At 46.8% G+C, this 27,985-nt stretch overlaps 1 protein-coding gene and 1 long non-coding RNA gene across 4 annotated transcripts in view; one reads left to right on the top strand and one right to left on the bottom strand.

Moving 5' to 3' along the window:
* Srrm4 (serine/arginine repetitive matrix 4) overlaps positions 1–27,439 on the top strand; it is a 153,295-nt gene extending 125,856 nt beyond the window's left edge. For 2 of the 3 annotated variants that reach the window (XM_006530456.4, XM_011248239.2), the window contains 5 exons: positions 12,994–13,298; positions 17,080–17,283; positions 19,343–19,453; positions 20,083–20,217; positions 21,833–27,439. In XM_006530456.4, coding sequence (XP_006530519.1) covers positions 12,994–13,298; positions 17,080–17,283; positions 19,343–19,453; positions 20,083–20,217; positions 21,833–22,139 — 1,062 coding nt within the window. In that variant the 3' untranslated portion in view covers positions 22,140–27,439. The remainder of the gene's footprint in view (positions 1–12,993; positions 13,299–17,079; positions 17,284–19,342; positions 19,454–20,082; positions 20,218–21,832) is intronic. The other variant, NM_026886.3, reaches the window with a different exon arrangement.
* On the bottom strand, positions 1,220–27,985 carry Srrm4os (serine/arginine repetitive matrix 4, opposite strand). The gene is made up of 4 exons (NR_015595.3): positions 27,869–27,985; positions 27,271–27,338; positions 4,904–4,983; positions 1,220–4,312 (listed from the first exon to the last, which is right to left on the bottom strand). It is a non-coding gene; the product is annotated as a serine/arginine repetitive matrix 4, opposite strand (long non-coding RNA).

Genomic DNA, 27,985 nt, shown 5'->3' with positions numbered 1-27,985 from the left:
TAACTACGTGGCTTTGAGTGAACTGTATCACCTTAGTTTTCTCACTGGGTAAATTGATCCCATTTGAGGCGGTTGGATTTCTTCGGTAAAAGGAAGTACGTGAGAAGGCCTTTTGTGGACTCTAACAGGTCACAGAGACAAGCAGGATGAGAGTCAGCCTTGACATAGCACAAGATTGTAGCCAGCAGCCCTGAAGGTGTCTGTCTTCCAGATCCCTAAGAACCTGGATGTGCAAGGAGGTGCTCTTCTTAAAAAGATGGGAGCAAGGAGGAGTTCAGGGGTGCTTGTGGGAAGAGCAGTGTAAGGAATTGATAATAAGAAACACTGTGGCCTGGTGGGCACAATAGGTATTTGCAGTGCATTCTGGGAAACTCTTCTTCACATAAAGGTACCTTGTGTCACTGGGTCTAATTTTTCTCAATCTTCTGTATGGCTGGCAATATTCTGCCTAAGTACCTCCTTTTCAAGATGTCTGTGACTACTGAGAACATGCAGGTGTCAAGTCCCCACCAACATTCTCTCACCTCTAAATGTCCTAAATCTTATGTGCTGCAAAGGCTACAAGGGCCAAGTTTTGAGTCCTTACCAATCAACTAAACCCTAAATCTTATGTGCTGCAAAGACTACAAGGGCCAAGTTTTAAGTCCTTACCAATCAACTAAACCTGCCAACCTCCACAAGCCTCAGCTTTCTCAGCTGGGAAATGGGTGTGGTTATTTCACTTATAGAAAAAATATAAGTAAACTTGAATGATGAGCAGTAAGAGACAGAACAATGTTCCCAAGTGAGCTATGGCTCCTGTGTCTCCCATGTACTTGTGCCTGTAGTAGCCTAACTAGTATTCCCAACTGACCTTAGCTATAATGTGCCAGTAAAACCAGACTTATGCTTTCTTACCTATCTTGAATGGTTTCCTAAGAAGCTCACATGTGTGAAGATACTGCTGAAAACTACATCTGTCTTTCCTCGCTTACCAGTGATGTTATCAGACTGACTCTTGACAGTTCTTTTCTAGAACACAGGTTCTTGGTGGCTGCTCCATGCACCCCAAGAGCTTCCATGTACCCCAGGAGCCCCCATGTACTCTAGGAGCCTGCATATCCCCCAGGAGTCCAACCCCTGTCAGAAGAACCAAAAGCCAGGCTCTATCTTTATATGCAAGGAAGAGGCCTTAAGAGCTCACCTCTTTCCCAACAACTTGGTTGTGAAGGACAAAAATGGAGAAGTATAAGAGAGTATTGATGGCTTTGGCAAGGTGGGGTTGTTAAAAAAACAAAACAAAACAGGGCATTATGATTGTGCAACCACACAAACACACACACAAATGCATGCACGCATACATATATACATATATATAAAGAAGACAATCATTTAGCCCAGTGCTTGGTCCAGGAACAAAACTTGAATAACATTCTAGATTCCTGCCATGGAACTTTGTCACATTACCTCTCTTTGTCTCTGTTTCCTCAAATCCTGAAACACAAGACAACTAGTAAGAGCTAGTTTAAAGCTTGTAATGGGGTCACCATGATTAGCTGTGAGTAAACATTTTAGAATGCAATTGGTGAGAGGCAAATGCTATACAATGCTTTTTGGTGATGCCACCAAGAGAGGTAGAGTCATTATCAGAAGTCATAGTAATAACAAAAGTGTACTTTCCTGCTTGGGTAAGCCAATGGGTAAACTGGAACAAGAGTCATGATCCTGCTTCCTACAGGATTACCTTTGCATCATAAATACTAGTTAGCTCCAACATGGCTGCAATCACCCCATTTGAGGTTCTCTGACTCCCGGAAGTATTAAATACACTCCAAGACCTGACTCCATGTTCCCTCTGTGCTTGGTTGGCTCTTTTGTCTTTTCCAATACAAAGACAAAAATGAGAGAAGATTCCAGTCCCATGATCTTTCTCCATTAGATAGAACAGCAGGGCCATTTGCATGAACCACCTACCAACCATTTTGTCAAGTCTATCCATGTCTACCGAGCATCTATCTATAAAGGGTTGGGCACCATTTTTGCTCTGGACATCTGATGAACAGGAAGGAAAGCCTGTGCTTGCTAAGAGAGAACAGAGATGAGGGGAGGTGACAATAGGAAAGAGTCAAGTGTGACAAAGGACAGACACCGAGATGAGGGAGAAGGTTGGCTGACAGGAAAAGGCACTAGAATTGGAGCAGATAGAGAAGGTAAACTCAGAAAACTATGAGCAGGACTTAGCCAATGAGAAGGAAAATGGAAGTTCTATAAGCTCTGAGAGCCTCCTCTGCCCTGCTCCCATTGTTCTTTTGAAAACAGCCAAGAGCAGGAGCATTGAAGGAAATTCTTTTCATATATGCCTGTGCAAATGAAGGCCTTGACTCTGAACTGGGTCCTAGTTGGTTAAAGGTGACCAGAGGCTCTCTTGCTTGGTCACTGAGCATTTCAAGGACCCAGCAGTGGGTTTAATTAGAGCAGGATCGTGGCTGTGGGCGACATTCCTTCCTGTGCTTGTTAAAACAGTCAAATGATTGCACACGGATTGGCAAATAGGTTATTTTGCCGCCTCATCCCATTCCCCCGTCAGCCAATTATCTCTCCCCTGACACTTTCTCTACACTCCCCCTGACACTACAATACAATAGCTAATCCCTTTCGGTGTCGAGTCTGCCTTCTCATGGAGTGTGCTTAACACTCATGCAGTTGGTGACTGTTCAGAGTGTCACTCTCAGCCAGCCATAGTGGGAGCACACACACTGTCTTGGAGGTGTCACACTTCTTGTCTTGATGTCTGAGAGGGGTTTGTGATAAGAGGTTATTTGAGCTGGGCACTGAAGGATGGGTGGGATTTATCGATTTGAAATGACTCACGTAGAGAAAGGAATGGGATGCCCTACGTGGCAGATGCCACCACATAATTTGCATAATTATTCCCCCTGCCCTCCCCTCCCTGTTTCTTAAAGGTATGCATCATTATCATCCCCATTTTGCAGATGGAGAAAGTGAGGCTCTGGGAACACAATGACCTAGTAAGGTAACACAAGTAGGAAGGAAGGGAGATGGCAGAGAGCAGACATTGGGGATGCTGGTGGCCCCCGGTGCTTAGCAGAAGTCTTTCCGTTTCTGTTATGTGGTCTTTCTCCATCAAACTTCATAACTGCAAAGGAAATCTAGAAAAAAGACTGGATCCGAACCATGGAGAAGCCAAGCCACCTCTTCCCCCACTACTTGTACTGTAACCAGGGCCAAAGGCAGTCCTATATGGACCACATGTTACACAGATGCCAACACATGAAAGGAGAATGTGACGTCTGTCAAAGAAAGTTTCATGTGCTTTGTAAAGAGTATATGAAATCAAAATGCAGGCTTTGGAGCAGATCTGAGTTCTGGAGTCCCTGACTTCCTGTAACATCTTGGATGACACCACTAACGAATGTCCTCTAAGCACCTATGACCATGTGCCGGATGCTAGCATAGATGGCTGACCCGTGACACTGCCTCGTGCTTTTATCATAGCTCTTCGATAGACACAGTATGCCCTTTATAGAATAAGGATGCTGTGGCCTAGAGAGACAAAAAGTGGCTCCTCATTGTAGAAACTCAGATCTGAAGCCAGAGAGCAGGAGAACCGTGTGCTTACCCATGTAAATGCCATCTGTAACTTGGAGTAATTATGTTAACGTGATGGATATGATGACGGTGTGAGACAGGTATCTATTCACTTTAAGGTCAGGAGAGGCAGCTCAATCGGTTACCCCAAACCTAGGTTTGGATACCCAGCACCCACATAAAAGCCAAGCACAATGGTGTGAACCTGTGACTCCAGAACAGGGGGAGGAGGAGGAGGAGGAGACAGTAGGGTCACTAGGGCTTCTTCCCAGACAGTCTTGCTAACCTGCTGACCTCCAGATTCATTGGGAGACCCTATCTCAAAAAAAAAAATTAAACAATTAACTAACAAGGTAGAGGGTGATTATTAAGGGAGTTACCTAGCATTGAAAATGTAAATGAGGAAAATACCTAATTTTAAAAAATGCAAAAAAAAAAAAAAAGGGAGTTACCTAATGTTGACTTCTGACCTCCACATCCTTGCCAAGAATATGTACACACATATATAAATACCAATAACAAAACAACAACAACAACTATGCAGTCCTGCCAGGCTCCAGGCATCTGTTGTAGGAAAACTCATGTCAAGGCTTGGAATCTGACATCACACACATGGTAGCTGCTAACATGACTTATTACCACGGAAGCTTTCTTAATGACTCAGTCCCAATAAACCCAGCAGTGTCCTCTGGCCTCAGGATCCACTGGTGCGCCTGACAGCAACCTTTAGGGAAAGATGGGATGGAAAATTGCTGTTAGTTCTATAGAAAGGCAAGCCTCAGCACCCAAGCCCTTCACTGCAGTGGAGAGGAGACATGGTTCATAATAGCGAGGGGACACTTAGGAACTCGGGGATGAGAAATGACACAGCATAGTCTCTGCTGTGTAAGAAACAGCCATTTTCTTTTTTTTTTTTTCCTTCTATTTATCAGCTGAGAGACATTTCACCACCAGAAGAGGTGGAAAAAACCATTACCTTGGAGAATAAAATAAGATGCATCTTTAAACGGAATGAAATTTACCTTGATGCAAAACTCATTTATTGAGCTTACTTTTTTTCCTTTCAACCCGGGCTGGGGCGGGGGGGGGGGGGGGAGATTTTTATCCAGCCAAGTTTATATGGAGGATTTGGGAAGCTGGTAGACAGGAGGACCTTGGGTGAGGCTTCTGAGAAAGGGGGAAGCTGGGAGTGGTCATTCCTTTCAGGGTCCTCCTGAAGGAGAAGGGGCAGTGAGGCCAGCTAGCTCCCCCTACCCAGTGTCAGAGGAACTGCAGGGCCTGGAGATGCCTCGGTTGTAGGAACTCTTTTCTTTACCCTCAGAAGTTCAGGCTCTGCCCATCCAGACTTCCAGATGAACTTCATCAGGTCACTGAGTCTATTCTTTTGCTGTGTTCCTAATTAGTGTCAAAGAAAGAGGAATGTCACCAAGGAAAACAGTCCCTCTGTCTTAGAGAAGCAAAGGGATTGGTTTCTTAAGGAACGAACAGGACCCTCTGGCTGCAAGCTCTCTGCCTTGTAGCATGTGAGCTCGCCCAGCTCCCCATATGGCAGAGAAGCAAGAAGCAATTTATAGCTGCCGCTCTCCATGGGGCCATTCGAAGCCCCGTAAATGGACTTGTTCAGTTTAATTGAAATTCTCTTCTTGATTGTATTTTTGTAACCTATTAGACCGAGCTGCCTCTTGATCTCGGAATTCAGCCGAAATTAAATTTTGAAGTGTAAGTGAGAGGTTGCCTTTCCCCCCTCTCCGTTCTTGATTAAATAATGATTTGAAACAAAAACAATAAATAGCTGTGCCGGCTCCCCTGGAGGGCTGAGGTATTCCAGAGAAACTCGGGGGAGCTAGGGCTCCTGCTGAGGGGATTTAATTAATTATTTGAAACCCCCCCCAAGTGTTAACATCGAGTGTGTTAAGAAACATGGAGATGAAGCGAGCCCATGACTGACTCCTAAGCTGAAGGAAGAGAAGAATTTGGAGGGTTTATGTCGTCAGAACTGATGGAAGGATAAAGGAGAGACATTTGTTAGCCTTGCCCTGCAGTGGCCATGAAATCACGGAAAGCAATTTGTCCTAATAAGGAGAACAAGTAAGGGCTGTGGAGGTGGCTCAGTTGGTAGAGCGCCTGCCATACAGGCGTGAGGTCCCAAGTCTGATAGCCAGTATCCATGTGCAAAGCCAGGAGCTGCAGCACCTTCCTGTGACCCCAGAACTGGGGAGGTAGCCACCAGAGGGTCCCTGGGGCTTCCTGCTCAGTCAGTGTAGCTGAACTGATGCTCTCAGTGAGAGACCCTGCCTCCAAACTAAGGTGGAAAGTGATTGAGGAAGACTCCCAGTGTTGACCTCTGAGTTCTAACAGCACGTACGTATACACAAACAGCAATGATAAATGAGTAGCAGGGGTTCCCTTGTATGCGGAGTCTGACTGTGGCTTAGTGTCTCCTGGTTCCTTTGATTGGCAACAGTCCAACAAGGGTTTAAAGCATTGAGATGAGAGAGAAGCCTGATATATTTCCTAGTTCTAAAAGGGAGAAAGGAAACTGAGCAGGTGTGCTGTGTTCATCTTCCTTCTGAGGCGCTCGGACTTTTAGAGCAGAAGTTCTCAAATATCTCAAGGGCCCCACCGCTAGTATATGTGAATAGTACTGACCCTAAGGACCCAGCACACAAAGCATTTCTGGGGGAATATGGACCCAGATCTAATTGTCCAATAAAAACCAGAAGTGGGGTTGTTGTGTGAACCCTCACTGCTCAGCATACATTGGAAGTCCATTCACATTTATTTTCAAACACACTAAATGGGCTAAAGAAAGCCTAGCTGTGTCACAATGCAAGTGGCCTGACCCATCTCCATGATCAACTGGATACATTGAAGCAAACACGTTCCACACATCCCCCTCCTTCTCCCTAATTCAGGGCTCACAGCTGACTTGCAGCTTCCAGATGGTATCCTCTGGTTGCCAGGGCCCACTTTGCCTGACTGGGAACACAGACAGGAATTAGCATACCTTAGGGACAGTTTTTCCCATGAGTATTGAATGGCTGGTGCATATGTCCCCAGCCCACTCCCTCTTGGGTTAATGTTAAGTCTACGATATACATTCTACACAAATTCCCAAAGTCCTCCTTTGGGTTGGGCTGCACTGCCCACTGTGTATTAACCGCAGACCTTTTACAGGTGCTTGCTCATATGGTTCTCTTTCTTTCTTCCCTCCAAGGTTTTCTTTCATCTCTCAAAATAAACCATTAGCCCTCAAATCCTTCCCTCAGTTCCTGGGATTCCAGGTTAGATAAGACTATCTTATTTGGTCATTGGCCAACTCTTGGGCTCCCGTTTTTTGTTTGTTTGTTTAGTTGATTGGTTGGTTGGTTGGTTTTGTTTTCCTTTTGCTATTCGCCACAGAACAGAATTAAGAATTAATTAATTCTGAATTAATTCCTGTATTAATTCACAGGAAGAATTAAGGTTGAGATGGAGGACGAGGTGAGGGCAGCCCAAAGAAGAGAACCCTAGTCTGAGCGTTCTGGGAATCCTGAGCACTACCAGGCATTATTGCCGGATGGTGATGAATCTGTGAGAGACCTGAGGGCATTGTATAGGCTGTTATGCATGATCAGGGAGCCATGTACACATGAACATCACTACTGGATGAAGAACTCATCAAAGATGGACTGTAAGGGAGCTAGTAGCTCAATCATGTGCCAACAAAGCAAAATTAGGAGCCATCCAATCATGATGATATTGGGCAGGGAGTGATTGTGTCTTGAGTGTCATGGGGGAATATCTGGTTATGGAGATGTTCAGAGATGACAGGACAAAGGCAGGAAGACAGACCGCCTCTGTTGTCACTCGTCACAACACAAAGTCTCCCGGTCAAACCTGCTCTTTCCCCAGTACTAGCTCTGCTTTTGGCTGCTCGCACTATGACTTCAAGCCCTCTTCTCCCAGAGTGAACTGGACACTCTGAAAAGATGGAGCCTGGAGCTGGGGAGGAGGGAAGATCTTTAAAAGGCACAGATGTCCCCAAATGACAGGTTTATTATTAAAAGTATCCCTCCGACCTGAAAGTATAGAAACCACCTATACGACATAAAACAGAACCGTGTCCCTGTAAGCCAAAAATAGAAATGTCTTCAGATGACCCCTTTCTCCCTGCCACAATATCCTCTAACAGGACAAATAGGTGGTGGTGTATCAAAAGGAGGACATTTGGGGATGCAGGCAATGTCCTAAGAAACAAATGAGAAATGAGACCCCACAGAGCCTCCACTTACCAAGCCCTCAATAGTGAGGTAAGCTGGCCTGCTTTAGATCCAGAGACCAGTATACACAGTTTCTGACTTGTCTGGTTCAAAGAGATGACTATAAATTTTTCCTTAGTCTGAGGGACTTAGCCAAAATGGAAGCTAGCAACCGTTTGTATACAAATTTCCAGGCATGGTCGGTGCCTCTTCCAACTTGACCTTTCTTTCTTCTTCTTTTTTTTAATCTTTTATTTTTATTAGATATTTTCTTTATTTACATTTCAAATGCTATCCTGAAAGTTCCCATTACCCTCCTCACCGCCCTGCTCCCCTACCCACCCATTCCCACTTCTTGGCCCTGGCATTCCCCTGTACTGGGGCATATAAAATTTGCAAGACCAAGGGGCCTCTCTTCCCAATGATGGCCGACTAGGCCATCTTCTGCTACATATGCAGCTAGAGACACGAGCTCTGGGAGGTACTGGTTAGTTCATATTGTTGTTCCACCTATAGGGTTGCAGATCCCTTCAGCTCCTTGGGTACTTTCTCTAGCTCCTCCTTTGGGGGCCCTGTGTTCCATCCAATAGATGACTGTGAGCATCCACTTCTGTATTTGCCAGTCACTGGCATAGCCTCACACGAGACAGCTTTATCAGAGTCCTTTCAGCAAAATCTTGCTGGCATGTGCAATAGTGTCTGGGTTTGGTGGCTGATTATGGGATGGATCCCCAGGTGGGGTAGTCTCTGGATGGTCCATCCTTTCGACTTAGCTCCAAAATTTAGTAGCTTAACAAGCATCCGACTGAGAGGGGCCATCATGGTAGCTTGTCTCCTGTGGGAGGCTCTCTAATGCCTCAAAAGCCTCACTAGAGAGCTGCGACGCATGCGCAGGTGGGAAGGTCCTGGCAGAAACGTGTAGGCAGAATCTCTTGGTGCTTCTCCTGCAGCCCTGGGTCAGGGAGAAATCAGGAGGAGAGGAAACACCCAGGGGAAGTCTCTCTTTTCTGCCATGGTCCAGACTTAATCCTTGGCTGCCAAGGTTCCCTGTGGCTCAACACATGCAGTCTTACGTTGGCTTCAAAACCCCTGGACTTTTATGGAGCTGTTTTTATTGTGATAGAAATCAGCCGGGCAGTGGTGGTGCATGCCTTTAATCCCAACACTTGGGAGGCAGAAGCAGGCAGATTTCTGAGTTCAAGGCCAGCCTGTTCTACAGAGAGAGTTCCAAAACTGCCAGAGCTACACACAGAGAAACCCTGTCTCAAAGAACCAAAAAAAAAAAAAAAAAAAAAAAAAAAAAAAGGGAAAAAGAAGAAAGAAAGAAAGAAAGAAAGAAAGAAAGAAAGAAGGCAGGCAGGCAGGCAGGCAAGCAGGGAGGGAGGGAGGGAGGGAGGGAGGAAGGAAGGAAGGAAGGAAGGAAGGAAGGAAGGAAGGAAGGAAGGAAGAAATCAGAATCAGTTCTCTAAAGCAGATTTCACCATTGCCTGGTCACACAGGCACCTCTACCAAAGGCAGAGTCCCTGAGGCTCCCAAGGGACCGTGGAAGAGCTTAGATTATTTAACATCATTTGCTGAGCAGCTGGCTACCCTGAGGCAGACACGATAGGGTCCTGTCTGCTGTACAACACTGCACCAGGCACTGCCGGTGTGCTCAACAAAGCGGGCAAAGAGACCGACAGCCAAATACGTCTCTAGGCTTTCTTAGTAACAAGACATTTCATCTGGAGCTAGTAGTTAGTTGAAAGATTGAATTAATTAGTTGCAGAGTGTTGTACTGGCTTGGCCTAAGTGATCAGAGAAGGTGGCAAAGAAGGGAAGAGTTTATCTCCTCCCGAGGGAACCGGATATGCAAATGACCTGGGGATGTGGGTGTGGCCCGTGTTAGCAAAACCAAGAAAACTTGCTACTCAGCTTGGACTGTGGGAGGCTACTGGGGGAAGCATGAACCAGTGATAGGTGAGGCTCTCAGTTTGGTTTGATGAAGTAGGTGAAGGAGATTGGTAAAGAACGCTGTAATTTATGTCAAACTAAAAGAATGGGCTGTTCCACAAGTGGAAGAGGCCAGTATGTTGTGTACCCCTGAAGCGCTTGCCCAATGAGAGCATCCCAGTAGAACTACATCTCTACTTCTGGCGATGAGAAGCATCAGCTTATGTAATGCTGCCAGGTCAAACACAAAAGCCATATGTGCGTTACGTCATGGTCAGGGAGACACACTCTGCAAACATCCCTGTGGGCTCGGGTAGTGGGGCTGAGCATGCGCAGAAGGCAAGGTCCCCTTCTACATGCGTGCACCAGCCTAGAGAGACTTGGAACTCAACGTCTTTCCTCACAGGGAACCATGATACATCAAGGAAATAAAATACTTCTAGATTGTAGTCAATACCAGGAGAAAGTACTTGGAAGAGGGGAGAAATGTTCACTGAACTTCTAGAACCCGGCCAGCCTTGTTTCCTCCAAGATTGACTCCCTTTCTGATATGCTGGTAAACCCACCATTCACTCCAGGTCCAAAATCCCTTGATTCTTTCCCTAAGTCAGACCCCAGTCTGAAAGCTCAGATCCAGGTCCCTGTCGCTGTGGTAGAGGCGATAAAGGGACCATTGGGACCTCAGAGTTGGGAAAAAACGACATCCAATCTAAAAGGAGCTGAATGGGAACAGAGCCTATATATTCTTAAAAAAGAAAGAAAGAAAGAAAGAAAGAAAGAAAGAAAGAAAGAAAGAAAGAAAGAAAGGAAGGAAGGAAGGAAGGAAGGAAGGAAAGAAAGAAAGAAAGAAAGAAAGAAAGAAAGAAAGAAAGAAAGAAAGAAAGAAAGGTCGCACTCCAGAAAATTCCACCTGGCCACCTATTTTGAGGTCTCACCATCAAGGCAAAGCTACAGGTGAACAAGATGTGTCTAAGGAAGAGGCTGCACTGTGCCTATAGGAGTGACTAAGACTAGACCACTACCTTGCCCATGTGCAAAGCCTTCTGGGAGAAACAGTAAAGAAAGTCCTACCTCCTAACCCCAGGCCCTGGTATTCCAAGCTGTTGAGGATCTCTCTGTGATTATCAGTTCCGGGTGTACACATCTCCCCTCATGGTTGAAGTGGTTTCTTAGAAAAGCTCTGGTGGCCCCTTCCCTAGCAGATCTGTGAAACAAGAGATGAAGTTGGGGGAAAGTAGATTTTTATTTTTAAAATAGGAAAATACTATATAAGGCCTAGGGTCAGACGATAGGACATCTATACTAGGCAAGATGTCTAAATGCTCATAAATAAAGCAACAAAGCCTAATAAAGTATGTTCACTCTCTCAGCAAATATATTTTCAAGGTGATATGAAAGTCGCCTTTGAATCCAGAATCGCAGAATCCCTCTGCACTAGAATGGCAGTGAGAGAGAACCTGCCCCAAGGTCTCGGGCTTCCTGTCTCTGTCACTAACTGTGACAGGCCCCACACAGGCACTTGGATACCTTAGCATCATCATGCAGATTCTGCCCAGATTGACCCACCTGAGACATAGTTATGTATGGGAAGACAGAACTGTGGAGGAGACATAACCTCAGAAGGAGGCTCGTGAGACGTTTAAACAGAGAATTCTGGAATCCCAGGAGCCCCAGAGAGGTTTCCAGAGAGTGTCCGCTTGATCCCACAGATGTATCTCCTCAGAGAGATACATTGCTAGATACATTGTTCAGGGCTTTTGCCCACCTCAACTAAACATGGTACAACGACCAGGAGCCAGAAGCAAACTCACTATGACCTCTCAGCCACATCCTGACCTGAACGTTGAAGAAAAAACATATTCTCAGCATAGACCTCCCTTCCCAAGAGCTCACTGCTCACAAAGCCCTCAGTCTTCCTAGCCAGTCCTCCAGCAGGACTCTGAGGCCTCTCTTCCAGCGATCCCTGATTGTGCCCTTCTAAATTGCCCGACCGCGATCACGAGTTCCCTTCCGGTCTCCTCTAGAAATAAGGCGCAGGGCGCAGGTTCCCAAGCCACGAAGGTTTCCCTGATCCAACCTGGGCAGGAAGGGAGTGTCGAGGTATGAGCTATCCACACGCTCAAAGCACTGAGCGCCCCCAAACCCAAAAGGTCAGAGCGAAGGTTAAAGTTGTGCAGGAAGGTGTGTGTTTTTTCTTGTCTGATGATGGACTCACGTTGCCCGCTCTTCCCTTTCTCTTACACCTTTCCTACTAAAGGAGGAGTCCTTGCTTGGTAAGTGGATGTAATCCGCAAAGACATGAGAGACTTTATTAGAAGCCACTCAGGATGCTTAGCTACCTCCTACGAGGGAGAAGGACGCGCACAAATGCCTGTAGAGACTTTTTTTTTAATCGTTATTATTGTTATTATTTTTGGTTTGTTTGTTTTCAGTCAGACTATATGCCTTTATATTTATTTTGCCCCTCCCTCTCTTGACTCCTTTAGTTGGAAACTGCTGAACCGTCAGTTTGTGACCGTGACTTTTTTTGAAAGAAAGAAAGAAAGAAAGAAAGAAAGAAAGAAAGAAAGAAAGAAAGAAAGGAAGAAAGAAAGAGAGAGAGAGAGAGACCAACCCTCATCTTTATTTCTTTGGCCCATATGACACTTCTTCAGTATTTTATGCAAGCAACTTTTTCTGAGAGAGAGAAAGAGAGAGAGAGAGAGTTAGCTGAGGATTTTGGTTAAATTTAAACCTTGGCCTTTTGCGTTTTTAATTTCCAAGATATAATTTTTGAGGCCCATAGCCCCTTTTCTTTTTTTTTCCTTCCCCGCTCCCCTTTCCTTCCTTTTGATTATTCTTTGAGGTTAAGGGTGTCTACAGCCCTCCCTTTTCTATTAATTTGTCTCTTTCTGTTTGAGTTTATTGAAGACTATATTTTTTGTATGATTTCCTTTGACTTTCGTTTACTCTGAATCGCATGCCTTTTTCCCTGCATGTCTCCTGAATCTTCCAGTTCTTCTAGCAGGGGGTTTAAAAAAAACAAAACAAAACAAAACAAACAAAAAATAAGATCTAGAGATCTCCTATTTCTGTGGAATTCTTTCAGGAATTTGTGCTTTTGTTTTTTTGGCGTCTCTTCTCTCCCCTCTCTCTTTGCTTTCGTTACAGTGACTCATGACGGTTAACATTCTAGGTTACTGGCACACGGCCCAGGAGCTCAGCAGTGTCCGACGGGTCTTTTTGCTTTCAGATCACTGGGTCGGGGTCCGCGGCTGACCTCTTTAGCAAATCGGCCAGCCCTCTCGCCGCCACCCGAGGGCGCTCGCAGGAGTACGACTCGGGCAATGACACGTCCTCGCCGCCCTCCACGCAAACCAGCTCGGCCAGGTCTCGGGGCCAGGAGAAGGGGAGTCCCGGTGGGGATCTAAGCAAGAGTCGAGACCTCAACTGTGGCAACACCTCCGATTCAGGGAACTCCTTCACCACCTCCTCCCCCCAGAACAAGGGGGCTGTCTTGGAGACTGTCTCTCCCGCCTGCAGGAGCAGAGAGTCAAGGTCAGTGTATTTGGGGGTGGGCGGGTCCGCCTCTTAGCAGCAACATTTCACTGTCTCATCATGGTTCCAGTCTTCCTTCCAGGAGTCTTTATTTACAAGAGAGTCCATTCAAATTAGCATATATATGATACATATGTATATGCAATATATGCAAATGCGCACACACACACACACACATATACATTAACTTCTTTTGAGTCACTGTCAGTTAAAAACGTATCATAATACTGACCACAATAAATTAAAAGCATTCACACTAAAAAAAAAAAAACAAACCTGCATATATATGATTATAATAGTTTTATTCTTTTTTAAAAGAATTTATTTATTTTTATTTTATATGCATCGGGGTTTTGCTTACATGTATCTGAGAGAGGGTATTGAATACCCTGGAACTGGACTCACAGACAGTTGTGAACTGTCCTGTGGGTGCTGGGAATTGAACTCAGGCCCTCCAGAAGAGCAGCCAGTGCTCTCAACCACCAAACCATCCCTCTAGCCCCACAGATTGAAGAATATTATTTGGCTCTTTAAAAAAAAAAAAAAATATATATATATATATATATATATATATATATATATATATATATATATATAGAGAGAGAGAGAGAGAGAGAGAGAGAGAGTATACAAAAGAAACATTTCATCATCAACACACACACATACACATGACCTTCTTTGCTGGGTGTTGTGCTTGCTGCTTGCATTTTCCCTTCAGAGAAGACAGATTCATGTTTGCTCAGAAGCTGTCTTAGTCAGGGTTTCTATTCCTGCACAAACATCACGATCAAGAAACAAGTTGGGGAGGAAAGGGTTTATTCAGCTTACACTTCCATACTGCGTTCATCACCAAAGGATGTCAGGACTAGAACTCAAGTAGGTCAGGAAGCAGGAGCTGATGCAGAGGCCATGGGGGGATGCTGCTTATTGGCTTGTTTCCCCTGGCTTGCTCAGCTTGCTCTCTTACAGAACCTGAGACCACCAGCCCAGGGATGACACCACCCAGAATGGGCCCTTCTACCCTTGATCACTAATTGAGAAAATGCCCCACAGCTGGATCTCATGGAGGCACTTCCCCAACTGAAGCTCCTTTCTCTGTGATAACTCCAGCCTGTGTCAAGTTGACACACAAAATCAGCCAATGACAGGGCCATCATTTCTTCACCAACGGCTCTGTTGATCAAGCAATTGAAGTATATGGACATAGTTCCATGGTTAAAATGCTCGCCAAGCAAGCAGTAGAAATGTCAGGTGGGCTCAAAGGCCTGGATCCTCAGGATGCAGAGCCAAGGGTTCCCCAGAGCAAGCAGCGTAGTGAGGGTAGGCTTATCAGTAAGCTCTGGGTTTGACTGGGAGACCCTGCCTCAAAGAAGAAAGAGGGGGAGTGATGGAGAATGATCTCTGGCATCAGCTAGCACACCTGCCCCCCCATATCTGTGCACATGTGTGCACATACTACACACATGCACAGATACATGAAGAGAATGTGGAAGAAAAAATAAGTGAATCACAGCATAATGCTAAGCACTAAATGTGCTCTCACGGGAGTAATTGTTTAAATTTGCTGGTCATTTAGTCTGCACCATCCATTCAACTTGTTACCTTAGGGCAACACTTAGCTTGGTAAAAATGGCGGGCCCCCGCCTCGAGTTGGCAGATACCCAAGTGGGGAAAGCTGGCTAGCACACTGTACCCAGAGAAGCACTGGGGCTCTCCTCCTGCTGCGGCTTCAAGTCTACCTTTGTGCTAAGTGGTCAAGACTTCCAAATGATGGCCACACCCTACTCAAGTGATAATGATGATGATGATAGCAATGGTATTAGTATCAATTAATTTAAAAGTTGTTAACATCTATTAAGCCAGATAACATACTAGACACTGTTAAAAATGCTTCCCGTGAACAGCTTTCCTCGGCTCCTATTAGTGTCTCCACTTTATATTTATATCACTATTATAACCTTTTTGTGAAGTGCAGTGAATTTGAGGCACAGACCCACAGACTTAAATTCAGCTAATAAGCAACAGTAGCAGCATTCAAATGCAGACCCAACTAGATTCCAAGTCCAAGAGATATATAGCCATTACCTGCTTAATTTGATATACATAGACAGCCCAATTAAATAATTTAGAAGCAGCCTTTCACTGAGGAATGTAAATGATGGTGAAATCATGAGTATTTATGCCCTGCCAGCTCTGGACAAAGGGCTCAATAAATACGGGCTAAGTGGAAGAGATATGAGCTGGAAGCCAAGGACACCACAGACATGGAGGGAAAGGGACTGGAGTGATGACGGACATGTGGGGGAGCCGCCAGACAGATCGGAGTTTGGAACTCTGAGTGACCTTGAGCGAGTCACTAGTCCTTCTGAGTCACCTCAGTAAATCGGCCATACAAGGAGGGCCAGATAGGCAGCTATCGAGAGGATTAAACAAAATGATGCTTGTGAAGAGCCCGAGACATAGAGGGTGACTTTAAAGTGACACTTGACAATCTGTGTCTGGAGGGTGTTACAGAGGGGCACATGCCCTTTCTCCAAGGAGCTCAATATCTGCAGCAAAGATACATGGCGTTATCTGACCGGAGAGTCATGTAGGAAGGGGAGCAGGGCTATGCAGGGGGAACCATGGCAACACACAGGAGACCCTCAACCCCGACCAGCAGTAGAGAGAATGTCCTAAAAGGCTTTCCAGAGAAGACAGGGTCAGGTCAAACCAGAACCACATGTAGAGGAATGGCTAGGTGACAAGGACAGTGCCAACACCTCCTAAGGTCTGGAGACAAGGGACAAAAGAGGACATTTTGTTTAAGAGGGAACAGCCAGTTAGGGTCAAGAGCCAAGACAAGAGGTGAACAGAGGTCATCACGAATCTAGAAAGTTTTATCAATGTGATCTGAAGTTGACTCGTGAACTTGACTCTTGGTCATCTTGAAATGAACATGCCTGCCTGAGAACCTCAGAAGGAGTTTGGTTAGACAAGAGAGACTGTAAGGCAAAGCACCCCTACCCCTTGTCTGATTATGAACAAGCCTCCATCTATCTGTTTTGGGGGAGTGTCTCTCAATCTCTCCATCTGCAAAATGGGCTACATCCAAGTTGCCCAAACTTAACCTAATCATGGGTCACTTTCTTGATTTCTTTTAAAACTATATCCACACTGGTTTGTTTATTATAATCGTAGCATGCCTTTTCTGTATTGAAATGTGCATCAGTTTCTGAAACACAAAAGCTCCTAAATAGAACGCACCTCTGATAATACGATTAAGTCTTTAACTCTGTCTTCAACTCTGGTCAATTCTGCTCAAGGCCCTGACCCCAGAGCCTGTCCCTTTATCTTGGAGAGATTACAAAGTGTTAGAGAGGTGCTGAAAACCCAGGAGCACCCAGCCAGGGCTTCCTCATTCATGCAAGTAGAAGGACTGGACAAGGACAAGGGGGGGGGGGGGGTGTCGGGAATCTCTCACCACAAGATTTGATGTTATTTAATTAACACTGTGCCCATGAGGGCTTCCTGGGGTGCTCTGAAGCGGCCCCTGTGGCGTTGTATGGGTCTTTTACCTGAGGAGACTGAATTGGACTAAATATCCATCTACTTGTGAGGTCTTCTCTATCTCTGCTCTTCTAAATTCTGACACCTGGCAGGTCGTCCCTGAAAAGAGGGAGGGTGGAATGAGGACTGGAGGTCACTGTGGCCTGGGCAGATGTGGAGGAGGGAGCATCAGGTCAAGGTGCCTCCCAGAGTAAGGGTGGCAGGGTGATGACAGATGTTTTTCCTCCTGCAGAGGGTTTCAGTCCCCATGTCTCCAGTGTGCAGAGGTGAAGAAGTCTAGTTTGGTCCCATCCACAGCCCGGAGCTCCCCCATCAAAGAGTGCTCCCGTAGCTCCTCCTACACCAGCACTCGATCCTCCAGTCCCTCATCCAGGTCCCCAAACCCCAGAGCTTCCCCCAGGTACACCCGGAGTCGGTCCACCTCCTCTGAAAAAAGGTGAGTGTGTCATTGACATTTGATCCACTGTTTGTCCTTCTTTGACAGGGAGTTTTGGTAACTTTCGATGCCCAACACCCCCCCCCCCCACACACACACACACACTCCCCTTCCCACAGAGAAGAGGAGTAGGACTTGACTTTGAATACCTGCTACAGCCATTACTTTTGACAGCCTTGGTTAAGACAGCCAACATCTCTAAGATTCCGCTTCCTTGTGTGGCAAATAAAAATCGGAATGCTTGGCTCAGGGACCCTGTGGCGCCTCTCAGGGGTAGAAGCACTTAGAACACAAGGAACTTTCATTGTTATTGTTTCCATTGGCATGAGGAGGAGCTAAGCACCAATTAACTCGTGCTGCTGCTTAAAAAAAGTAACCAACACCATCCTTCAAATAAAAATGTGTTTACTTAGTTGCTGTAACTCTGTGGATTAGCGATTTGTGCTGGGCTCAGATTTGTGCTGGGCTCAGCGGGCTGGCTACGTTGTCAGCCCCCTCGTGTGTTTTTGACCAGATGGCGGGTTGGCTAGGGGCTGGGAATTGAAAGTCATCCAGTGATAGTGATTAGTTGTCTTTGCACTCTGTTGTCTCTCATCAACCGGCAGGACTATCTGCTTGTACGCATGGTAGTGACAAGGGAGAGAGAGAGAGAGAGAGAGAGAGAGAGAGAGAGAGGGAGGGAGGGAGGGAGGGAGGGAGGGAGGGAGGGAGGGAGGGGGAGGGAGGGAACTTCTCAGCTTGAAATAACATTCCATTCTGTCTTGCTATTCTATTAAGCATAATAAGTCATAAGACCCACCCAGAAGATTCTCCTTTAGTGGAAGGAGTTGCAGAGTTACATTTCAGGGGAAGGGGGTGGGGGTGGAGAAAGAGAGAGAGGTGGGGGAGGGACTGCAGCTGTTTTTGTATTCTCACCCCCAATTTCAAGTCACTGGTATTGTTTGGTTACCTTATCTGGAATAACTGTCGTGGAACATACAGACACAAGATCTCAGTAACTGAAACATCCCATAGAATACAACCCCCCATACCCCCTTGATCCCAGCTTCCCTCTTCAAACAGAAACTCCCAAACAGCAAGCTGGCTGTTCCTCTTCTCCGACAGCTATATAATCAAAACGCAGTTTTCTTCTTTGGTTATTTCCAAACCAGCACTTGCATTTTTTTTTCCTCTCTAAGATTTCTCAATGCGCGTGCGAAGAGCAAACCGGCGGGACACTTTTCGGTGGGGAGGGGTCACAACTGTACTCAGTAGGAAAGAGTCATCCCTTCCTCCACAGTGTTCCCTGAGAGTGGGACCATCAGCTGTGAGAGAGGTAGAGCACAGGTAGAGCGAGTTCTGCTCTCCTTCAGTTACCCAGAAACCTCTGCTCTTACCACAGTTTCAGCACACCCTGCGTCCAATCATTTTCTTTCTTATTGAATGGGGGAGGGACGAGCAAATGCCTATCCTCTCTTCTTAGGGCAAGCATTGTCCCTGCAGCTCTCTGACATGTGAGAGTGACTAGCATCACTGCTTATTCTTGTGAACCATTAGGAGTGATGGCTGGCACACAAACAATTCAATGATGGTAGATCTGATCACAAGAAGGCTACTTGGTAACGGGCAAGTAGTCCATACAGCATGTATACTCTGCACAAAGAAACAATCTATTTCCTAGACAGGGTGAAATGGAACACTATGCTAAGCTAACCATGCTCCTCCAAATGGTCTGAAATGTAAAACTTTTATATATATATATATATATATATATATATATATATATATATATATATATATATTCTGTGGCTTCATGAATGGTTTGGGATATCACACAGATAAGAAAAAAAAAAAACTGGCCAGGACAATAAGCATTCACTAAATAACAGGGTGTTGTCCATATTATTATTATCAATTACTCAAAAAAGGAGGAGATTTCATTCTCTGATTAAGGGACAGGTTCCTTTAAAGAGTGCCACCTAGTGCGCTCTAGGTGCACAGAGCCTTAGCCGATGGCATAACCCTCACACACAGGTCTGCAGGCTGCAGGCTCCTTAGGGGGCTCTTCTGTCTTCCTCAGGTCCTACTCTCGCTCTCCCAGCTATTCGTCCAAGTCTGGCAAGAGGAGCCCACCTAGCAGAAGCTCCAGGTCTCGTCGAAGTCCCAGCTACTCTCGCTACAGCCCCAGCAGGTATCACCCCATTCCCTAGGGCGGATCCACCACCACCCCCCAACTCTCACCCCCCACCCGCCCCGCGCATTCCTACTCCCGCTCCTGAGCCACATCCCTTAGACCTTACCTAGAAGTACCCAGTATCCCAAGCCTTAACCCAGCAAAGGTAGGGACAGGAATTCTTGCAATTCTTTTTCTTTTTTTTTTTTTTTCCAAACGTAAGTGGCAACAAGGCCTCAATACACCCTTTATTCTACTGTCCTTTCACATCTGGGTGCTCGGTTTCCTTGCTTGACTTGTTGCATCCTCTTGCCCCTGTATTCATAGCCCTGATTCTTGCCCACCCCAGTGCCTTCTAATATATTCCTCCTCACCCACTAGTATTTGTGCCTCTGTCAAGGGGAGCGCACACGCATGCGCGCGCGCACCCACCCACGCACAGAGGCCGCCACTCTGCCAGCTCATCCCATGGTGCTCACGGGAGCAGATTCTTCCCAGAGTGCGTCACCTTCCCGCCCCTGACAAAGCCTAGCCTCAGTGAACACAGTTAAGAGTCTCACACAGCACGCACCCGTAGAAAAGCCAGCCCAGCCCTAGTTACCTAGTAACACCCACGGCCCCTCGTGCCCGCTGCTACACCCCTTCAGGGAACGGGACCTAAAGTATGGTGAGAAAGAACCACAGCCCCGAGAACGTGCGCGCAGGAGGCGACGGTCCTACTCACCCATGAGGAAGCGCAGGAGAGACTCCCCAAGCCACCTGGAGGCTCGGAGGATAACCAGGTGAGAGACCCAAGAGCAGGGCATTGCCTGCTTCCAACCTTCTCCCCATATGGACAATGGCGCTGACTAAATCATCTTTTGCTTCCCTGAAACTGGGGAATGGGGGGGGAGGGGTGGCGCTCCAGAATAGCCCTTCCAGCAGCCCCTAAAACGATGGCATTTGTTTCAAAACCTTGGAATCTTACCAAGCTTCTAATCTGCTAGGCCTGCAGTGGGGCAGGGACCTGGATAGCATGTGGAACGAGAGAGCTTGTCCTGGAGACTGCAGAGAAGACAATAGGCCAATTGGAGGACTAGTGTGTAGCCTAGGGGGTGTTTGTTCCCACAGGGCAGGGCGCTGTCCCGGTAGTACAGCCTGACCTTAGTGGAGATAGTCCTATACCCTAGAATACTCAGATGCCAGCTTAAAATTAAACTATTCGTGATCACACCCTTAACCAAGTTCAGAGAATGCAAGTGTTACCAGGATATCCAAAGGCTTAAATGGAGCTGTGGTGAGTTCCTGGGGGCACCTAGAGCCTTTTCCTCTCCTAAGGCTGTTTCTCACCCACAAAACAAGGCCTCACTCCCCAAGAGTGTCACGTGGAGGAGATGAAAGGGAACGAGAAGAGGTGACCTCGCTTTGTAAATTTAAACGCAGGACACACTGTGTCCTATCATTATTGACTCAGTGGTCAGAAGAGGTGAAAGTGTGACCTGTGACAGCTAAGGTCTCAGGGGAAGCGCTGTTTGCAGAGAGAGGGCAAAGGCTGTGAAAGAAATTGAATTTCTCAAGCTTTGAAACCTGGGAGAATGATTGGAAAGGCTGGATACCACCCCCCCCCTCTAAAAAAAAAAAACTAGGTTATCTTTCTAGCCATCTCCACTCATCCCAGAGACCAGCAGGAATCCTGGAAGCAACATTGTATCCTTCCTGAAGAGGACCAGGAGGCAGAATAAGGACAGGGGGCCCAGAGTGATGGATGGGCCTGGTCAAACAACCAACAGCGCTCTCTTCCCTGCATCTAGGCATCCATGAGTCTCTTGGCCACTGGTTACCCATGCTGCTTGGCTAACTGATCGTGGATGTAGTTCATTTTCTTAAAAATCAGTGTGTTCTTTTTCACAGCACCCCCCCCACACACACACACACCCCATGAACTTATTTTTAAAAAGAAACTATATACTACAGCATGTGGAAAAGCAGTCTCTTCTGCCTAGAAACAGAACCTACTAGGAATAGATGGTTCTAGTAAAAGTGAAAATAGCGAAACAAAACTTCAATCAAAGTGGCAACGCAGACACTGTTGCTAACTGGGAACTCTGAGCCCCAAGCCTGATTTGTTGATTTTTTTTTTAAGTGACATTATCACTTTTTCAGGATAGACTAGCACTAGAATAGTCTTTTCTTTGGTCTTGGAACTACCAGGGGGTTGGGGGATGGGGGAAGAGGTGGAGTATGTTGTTTTGTTGGGGGTTGGTTTTGTTTGTTTGTTTGTTTTTGTTTTTGTTTTGTCTGGTTTGCATTTTCTCACTAAGAGACTGGGGGATAGAAGGATATTGTTTTCCCTGAAACAGCACTGGGGCTCCCTGAGAGCAGATTGAACCTCATGCTTCCTTTCTCTGGTCTCTACAGTGCCCGCAAACGCCCCATCCCCTACTACCGACCCAGCCCCTCCTCGTCCAGCAGCCTCAGCAGCGCCTCCTCCTGGTACAGCAGCAGCAGCAGCAGCAGCAGCAGTAGCAGCCGCTCCCCTAGCCGCAGTTACTCCCGGAGCCGGAGTCCCAGTCGGAGCCACAGCAGCCGGAGCCAGACCCGGAGCAGGACGCGGACCAGCCGCAGCTCCAGTTCTCGCAGCCTCAGCCTGGGCTCCCGGAGCCGCAGTCGGAACCGGAGCCTGAGCTACAGCTCGGCAGAAAGCTATGCCAGCACGAGGCGCTAAGCGAAGGCCCTCCGTCGAGCCAGCTGCCCACCGGGAGGACCTCTCTGTACTCTGCAATCTCCTTTTACTACCTGCCCTTCAGACCATCTTCCGGGTGACAGATACGAAACGCTCCTGGGTCCTGTCCTTTATGCTTTCCTGGGAAGGTGGCATGGGATATAGGGACTTCTATTCCTTTGCCAAGCTGCTAGGAGCCTCTCTACCAGCGCCATCCTGGGGCTCACGGGGGTTGGATGGAGAAAGCCACCTGTGGAAAGCTATAATCCATGACTCAAAAGTTTGGGCCTGGCCAAGACATGTGGAGACAGCTCTGTTCCACTCACCCACTGCTCACAGTATATCTCCTAAAGGTCAGGGTTAATCCGTCCCCCCTGCCCACCTCACACCCCGCCCTTGCCCACTAATTCTGTCTTATGGCTGCACAGTTTGGAACCAGTGTTGGGAAAAAGAAGAGAGCAAAAGTGGTTGAAATTCAAGATAAGAGCTCAGAGCTTGGATCCAGACAGGAGCAGGGGCAGGTGGATGTTGGTGTCACTGACGGTGGGTTTCAGGAAAGATTGGAAATGAGCTCGCTATAGCTGCAAAGAGTCAGGTCATCTGCCCTCCTAGTATGTCAGCATGGTCAGGGAAGGGAATCCAGCAGGTTCCAACTCTGTGGCGGCCTGTACACGGGGCCCTGTGACACCCCAGGGACAATAAGGCGACAGTGGAACAGTCAGCATACCTTGGACAGCAGCCCTACTTCCCAAATTTGCCTCATCCCTGGGAGCTGGCACAAATTAGATTCCACGGGACCATCTGCTGAGCATTCTCAATGCTGTGGCCAGCAGCCAGTCCCCAGCGCCATCCAGTCTGCCCTTGCCCTCCAGTTGGCGCCTGCCATCCCCCTCCACAGTGCCCAGTCTGCCACACCCTGGATTCTACCCAGGGGCAGCCTGGCACCTGCTGCCCTACATGAAGACCACTCTCCTTGCCTCTCAGGAATTTTGCAGAGGCAGAGCACGGCATTGTAAATCAGTGTTGTGGGGGGAAAGACTCAGATACAGAGAGCCTGTGACAAAGGGACTCAAATGTTCCCTGTCTCGGGCTCCTGCTAGCTTTTGAGTTTGCTGTCAGCTTAGAGAAGCCCAATCAAATTAGGGAAATACCACACTTCAGAAGAGTATAGAAGTACCCTCCTGCCCAGGGCTGACCAGCAAGGTTACTTAGCCTTACTTAGCTGCCCTCTGATATATATAAATGCCACTAGCTGCTTTGTCTGCAGAAGATATTGGGAACAGGCAGGCAAAAGAGATGCTCCTTAAAATAAACTCATGGGCATCCCCCTCACCAGCTGCCTGGCTTTCCTGAGCCTTGTGGGTATCAAGTTTGTGATGACAACAGTTGAGCAGAGCCAGGGCACATGGAGAAAGAGCTTCTCTCCCAGCTTTGGATAGTTGCAAGGACAGACAGCGTTACTTAGCCTTTTTGCCTCAAGGAAAACATCTGGAGGTGAAGTGGGGGCGGGATTCCCTTTATTCAAGCAGTGATCTCCCCTGTGCCAAGCTTTCCCAATCTACCGTGGTGCCTGGGGGTTCAGTGAGCACCAGGGAAGTCCTTCATCCATCAGGAGGGGAGAGGGAAGTATCAGTGGCCACATCATGGCTTCTGGCCCAGATGGAAACTCCACCCACTAAAACTCCTGGATACCTATGCTGATGCCACCATGAGAGGCCGGATAGCAGGTGTCTGGCACAGGAGTAGGCGCCCTGGGAGGGCATGTGCAGCAACTGTAAATAACCCTCGTCCCCACCCAGGATGCCAACCAAGCCAATCGAGCCTCATCTTTTTCATGGAGACAAAGGCTTCCAGGAGCCACCAAACCCTCCTCTGCAGGACAGCTTATGAAGGCAGAAGAGCCTGTCCGGAAAACACAGACTATCTTCATTCAAACCACTCTAGGGGACCATTTTGCCTGGGGCTCCTAGCCAACTTTTTTATTTATTAGATTTATTTATTTTTTATTTATTTATTATTTATGTGATGAGCCCTCTCTCCTCACCGTTAGCGGTATTTAATTATTTATTTATGTATTTATTCAGAGAGATTGTGTACCTTGATATGTGGTCATTTGTGTATTTGGTGGGACCTTCTAAATTATTTGTATATCTTTTTTTTTTAATCCTGTTGCTATGGCTGCAGTGGAAGCCGAAGGCCAGAGGCATCTTGGTCTCTTTCGTGAATGCTCTAAGCCCCGAACATCCTGGGACTGACCAAGAAGTGTACTAGTCCCAAGGCTTGTTATTCAGCTTGATGCCAGTGAGGTTTGGGCCTGTGCCTCAACCCCATGTGCATGTACTGCACCGTTTTCACAGAGATATCAGAAAGATGAAGTCGGCCACAAAGAGCTCGTGATCCTCAATTCAGGGCTGGAGCCTAACATTAACATGTAAAGCTACACAAATTTAAAAGAGCTATGAAGGACTCCTTGAATGGCTGCCCAGAGTCAGAAGTGCCATGTCTTGGCCAAACAGCCAGCCTCCCATGGCCTCTGAGATAGAGCTGTTCCCTTGTGGTTGCGAGACCACGTGGGTAGGAATAGTTTAATACTAGCACGGCTCTTGGAGACAAGGTATCATTCTGATGAAACAAAGTATCATTCTGATGATGTTTGATGCTGGCACATCGGGAGAGAAAAGATAGGAATGGGCTAACCCAGGGAAGACATTGTGCTCATCTCGATGTCAGCAAAAGGGATCCACTCCTTCCTATGAGCAAACCTGGTCTGTTTCATGTATGTTACCCCTACCCGTTTCTCCTTCACTCCTAGCTTTTGAGATCAGAACGCGTTCCTGCTTTGCCCGAGATAGACAAACATTGTTCTGAGAAGAGGGCACGGGCCATCCTGGGACAAACCCACAACCCAAATCAAGCCTCCTTTTGCTGTGATCAGCAGCTGTTGCATTAGGGATGGCACAAAGCTACTTCTGAAACTAGAAAATAAAAGGCAGATGGAGGGACAGCCAGATGCCCCCCCCCAAAAAAAAGGTCACTTCTAAGTTCATGCTGGGATCTAAGACCCTGAGACCTTTCTTGGTCCTGCCTTCCTAACCAACTGGCAGGGACTTTCGGCCCGCTGGCTACAGAGAACTCTTGCCCTTTCAGAAGTCATTCTCCACTGCCTTGTGGGTGCCAGGTTGCCTGGTCCAATTGTGGATTCACCAGCACATCCCTGGCTCTTCCCACCAATGTGGTTTGTCATGCTTTAATCCAAGCCAGGGGATATTCTTCCCTGGGGAACAGTTTTCAGAAGGCTGTTTAGATACCTCTAAGGCTAGGATACACTTCTCTTCTGCTTCTCCCTCCCCTTCCTCCCCTTCCTCTTCCTCTTTCCCTCCTCCTCCATTTCTCTCCCCCTCCTCCTCAATCTTTCTCCCCTTCTCCTCCCCCTCCTCCTGCCTATTCTCCTTCCTCCTCTTCCTCCTTCTCTCCCCCTCCTCCCCTCCCTCCTCCTTCATCTCTCACCCCCCATTCCCTTTCTCCTCTATACTGCTTCTCTTTCCAAGCAAGCATAGAACTCTTTTTGGGACACTAATAACCTTGGTTAAGTAGAACCATTGCACTCAGGTGTATCTACTCACTGTACCCTCATTACTTTCTGCTTTTAGGGAATAACACCACCTGAAAGTGGGTTGCAGCTGTGTTTGTACAATGGCTAGCACTCTGTGTCGCATAGGCTCTTCAGGGTGATGGCTTAGTTCAGCCACCAACATCCAAAATGGGTAGTGTCTAGCCCGAGGTTAAGCAACACATTGCCAAAGCCCCTTGACCTCCTGCTGCAGGCATGCTCTACAAGAGTGAAATGGGGCTAATTGTTACTTTGTTGTAGGCCAGTGTTCCCACCTAGTGAGGTGGAATAGTTGACAGATAATTCCAGGCATTGGCCTGATGCCTGAGAGAGTCAACAAACACAATAGGTGTCCCAGAGACTCAGGGAGGAGAATTATCTTGAAATGCTGCAAGAAGGTTCCTATTCTTGAGACGAAACTAAAAATAGCATCTGAACTCCTACGAGAACACAAACTAACCCTGAGTTGCCAGCAAAACCCATTCACGTCCACCCAGTCCACCCACGGTGGAACCCATTCCAGGTTCTCCTTGAGACCTCCTTGGAGTGTGACTCAGCTTTTCAGGAGCAGAACAAAAGGGAGATGTTGAAAAGGAATTTGGGACTCAGTCCCAGAGAACCTCCATCCCTATGTTCCTCCCATCCAGTCTCTTTCCCAAAAGGGTTTAAAGAAATACAGATATGGGATGCTACCAAAGGTTGAAGAAGAAAGCAGTGAGTTTTGTCTTTCTCCAGGCTGACTTCCAACATTGGGGTTTTGTTGTTTGTTTTAGTTTGTTTGATTGTTTTTTGTTTTTTGTTTTGTTTTGTTTTGTGCTGCATTTTTCTTTTCCTGTGGTGCTGAGGGTGAAACCCAAGACCTCATGCACATTAGGCAGAGATTCTAGCGAGTGTCATGCCCTCAGACCTGGGCTAGAGTCCCCCTCCCCTCATCCTCTTCTGCGTACATTCTGAACAGTCTTCTCACGGGTGTCTGTGCCCCACCCTGGTTTTCTCTCTGCTGAGTAGAAAATTTTATTTAGTGATATGTGTATGACACATGCCCCCTTCCGCTGGTCAGCCCACCAGAGACACTCTGGCCAAACACAACACCATCAGACAACACTTTAAAGAATGCTATGCCTTCTCTGTTCGTTCTGTACCGATGAGCCAATGACAATGACATCATGGTCACCATCCCTCTGTCCTTAATTTTTATTTCTGTTTGTGTATTTGGGATTTTGTTGTTGTTGTTTTAGCTTTTTGTTTTGCTTCATTATTCATCTCTGTTTTGATTTTGTGGTTTTGTTCTTTTCTTTTTTTGGCGGTTGTCAGTTTTGCACTGTAAATACCATGATGTGAGCCTGACCTCAGAACATGGCTTACTTAATAATTTATTATTTCCTATTTATTGAGTGGTATTGAAAAGTGAGGGGGACCAGCCCTCCTGCTGGGTTGTTATTGAAAACCCACCCATCTCTCAGCTCTGGGTGCTGCTGTCTGTGGTGGGGGAATTATCACCCAGGTAATGAGTGCTAGACTTACCAGCCAAATTGGAATCGCAGAAACAGAGGCTTCTGTCATACAAATTAAGTCCAAAAGGATCTAAAGCACTAGGGGGAAAAAAAAAACCTCATTTAGATGGAACTTAATTGAGGAACTCAAATGCCTGTACTCGAACCAACTTCTATTAAAAAATCACAACTGAAACACAGAGAGAGAATCCTTTTTCCCTGGCTACATGAAATTATGTCTGTATTAACAAGCTGAAAACAGGAGAAAGCTATGGGATTCTTTTGTGGTTCTCTTTGGGGATAAAAGGAGTGGATCTTGGGTCTCAGTCTTGTCTTAGAAACCCAATGGACTTGGCTGGTGTGTTCTGGAGAGGGCATGGGAGAGAGCTCTGCTCTGGCGCAGTGAACTCCATCCTGGTGGATATCATGGATATACCATGTTGTAGTAATGTTTAATCCCAACCTGAGGTTTCTACCCCACCTTAGACCATTTAGTTCCCGGATAAAAGACACACACCATCTTTATATTTACAATAAGCCTTAAGCAGCTCAAAGAGCTGGGCAGATATGTACTCTCTATGCTGTTAGAATTGGTAACCTCTTATCGATAACCCCAAGTTATCACTTACTATGTTTTATCTGGGCTGCTCTTAACGCCAATCAGCCAGCCCTCAGGGCCATTTTTTCTTGACTCCTCACCCATGGCAGCTTCTCCTCCCTCCTCCTGCACCTTCTTCTTCTCCACT

This window comes from Mus musculus, chromosome 5 (assembly GCF_000001635.26).
Source record: "Mus musculus strain C57BL/6J chromosome 5, GRCm38.p6 C57BL/6J".
In the NCBI taxonomy this organism is placed as follows: domain Eukaryota; kingdom Metazoa; phylum Chordata; class Mammalia; order Rodentia; family Muridae; genus Mus; species Mus musculus.
This window is presented reverse-complemented; position numbering and strand designations above follow the sequence as displayed.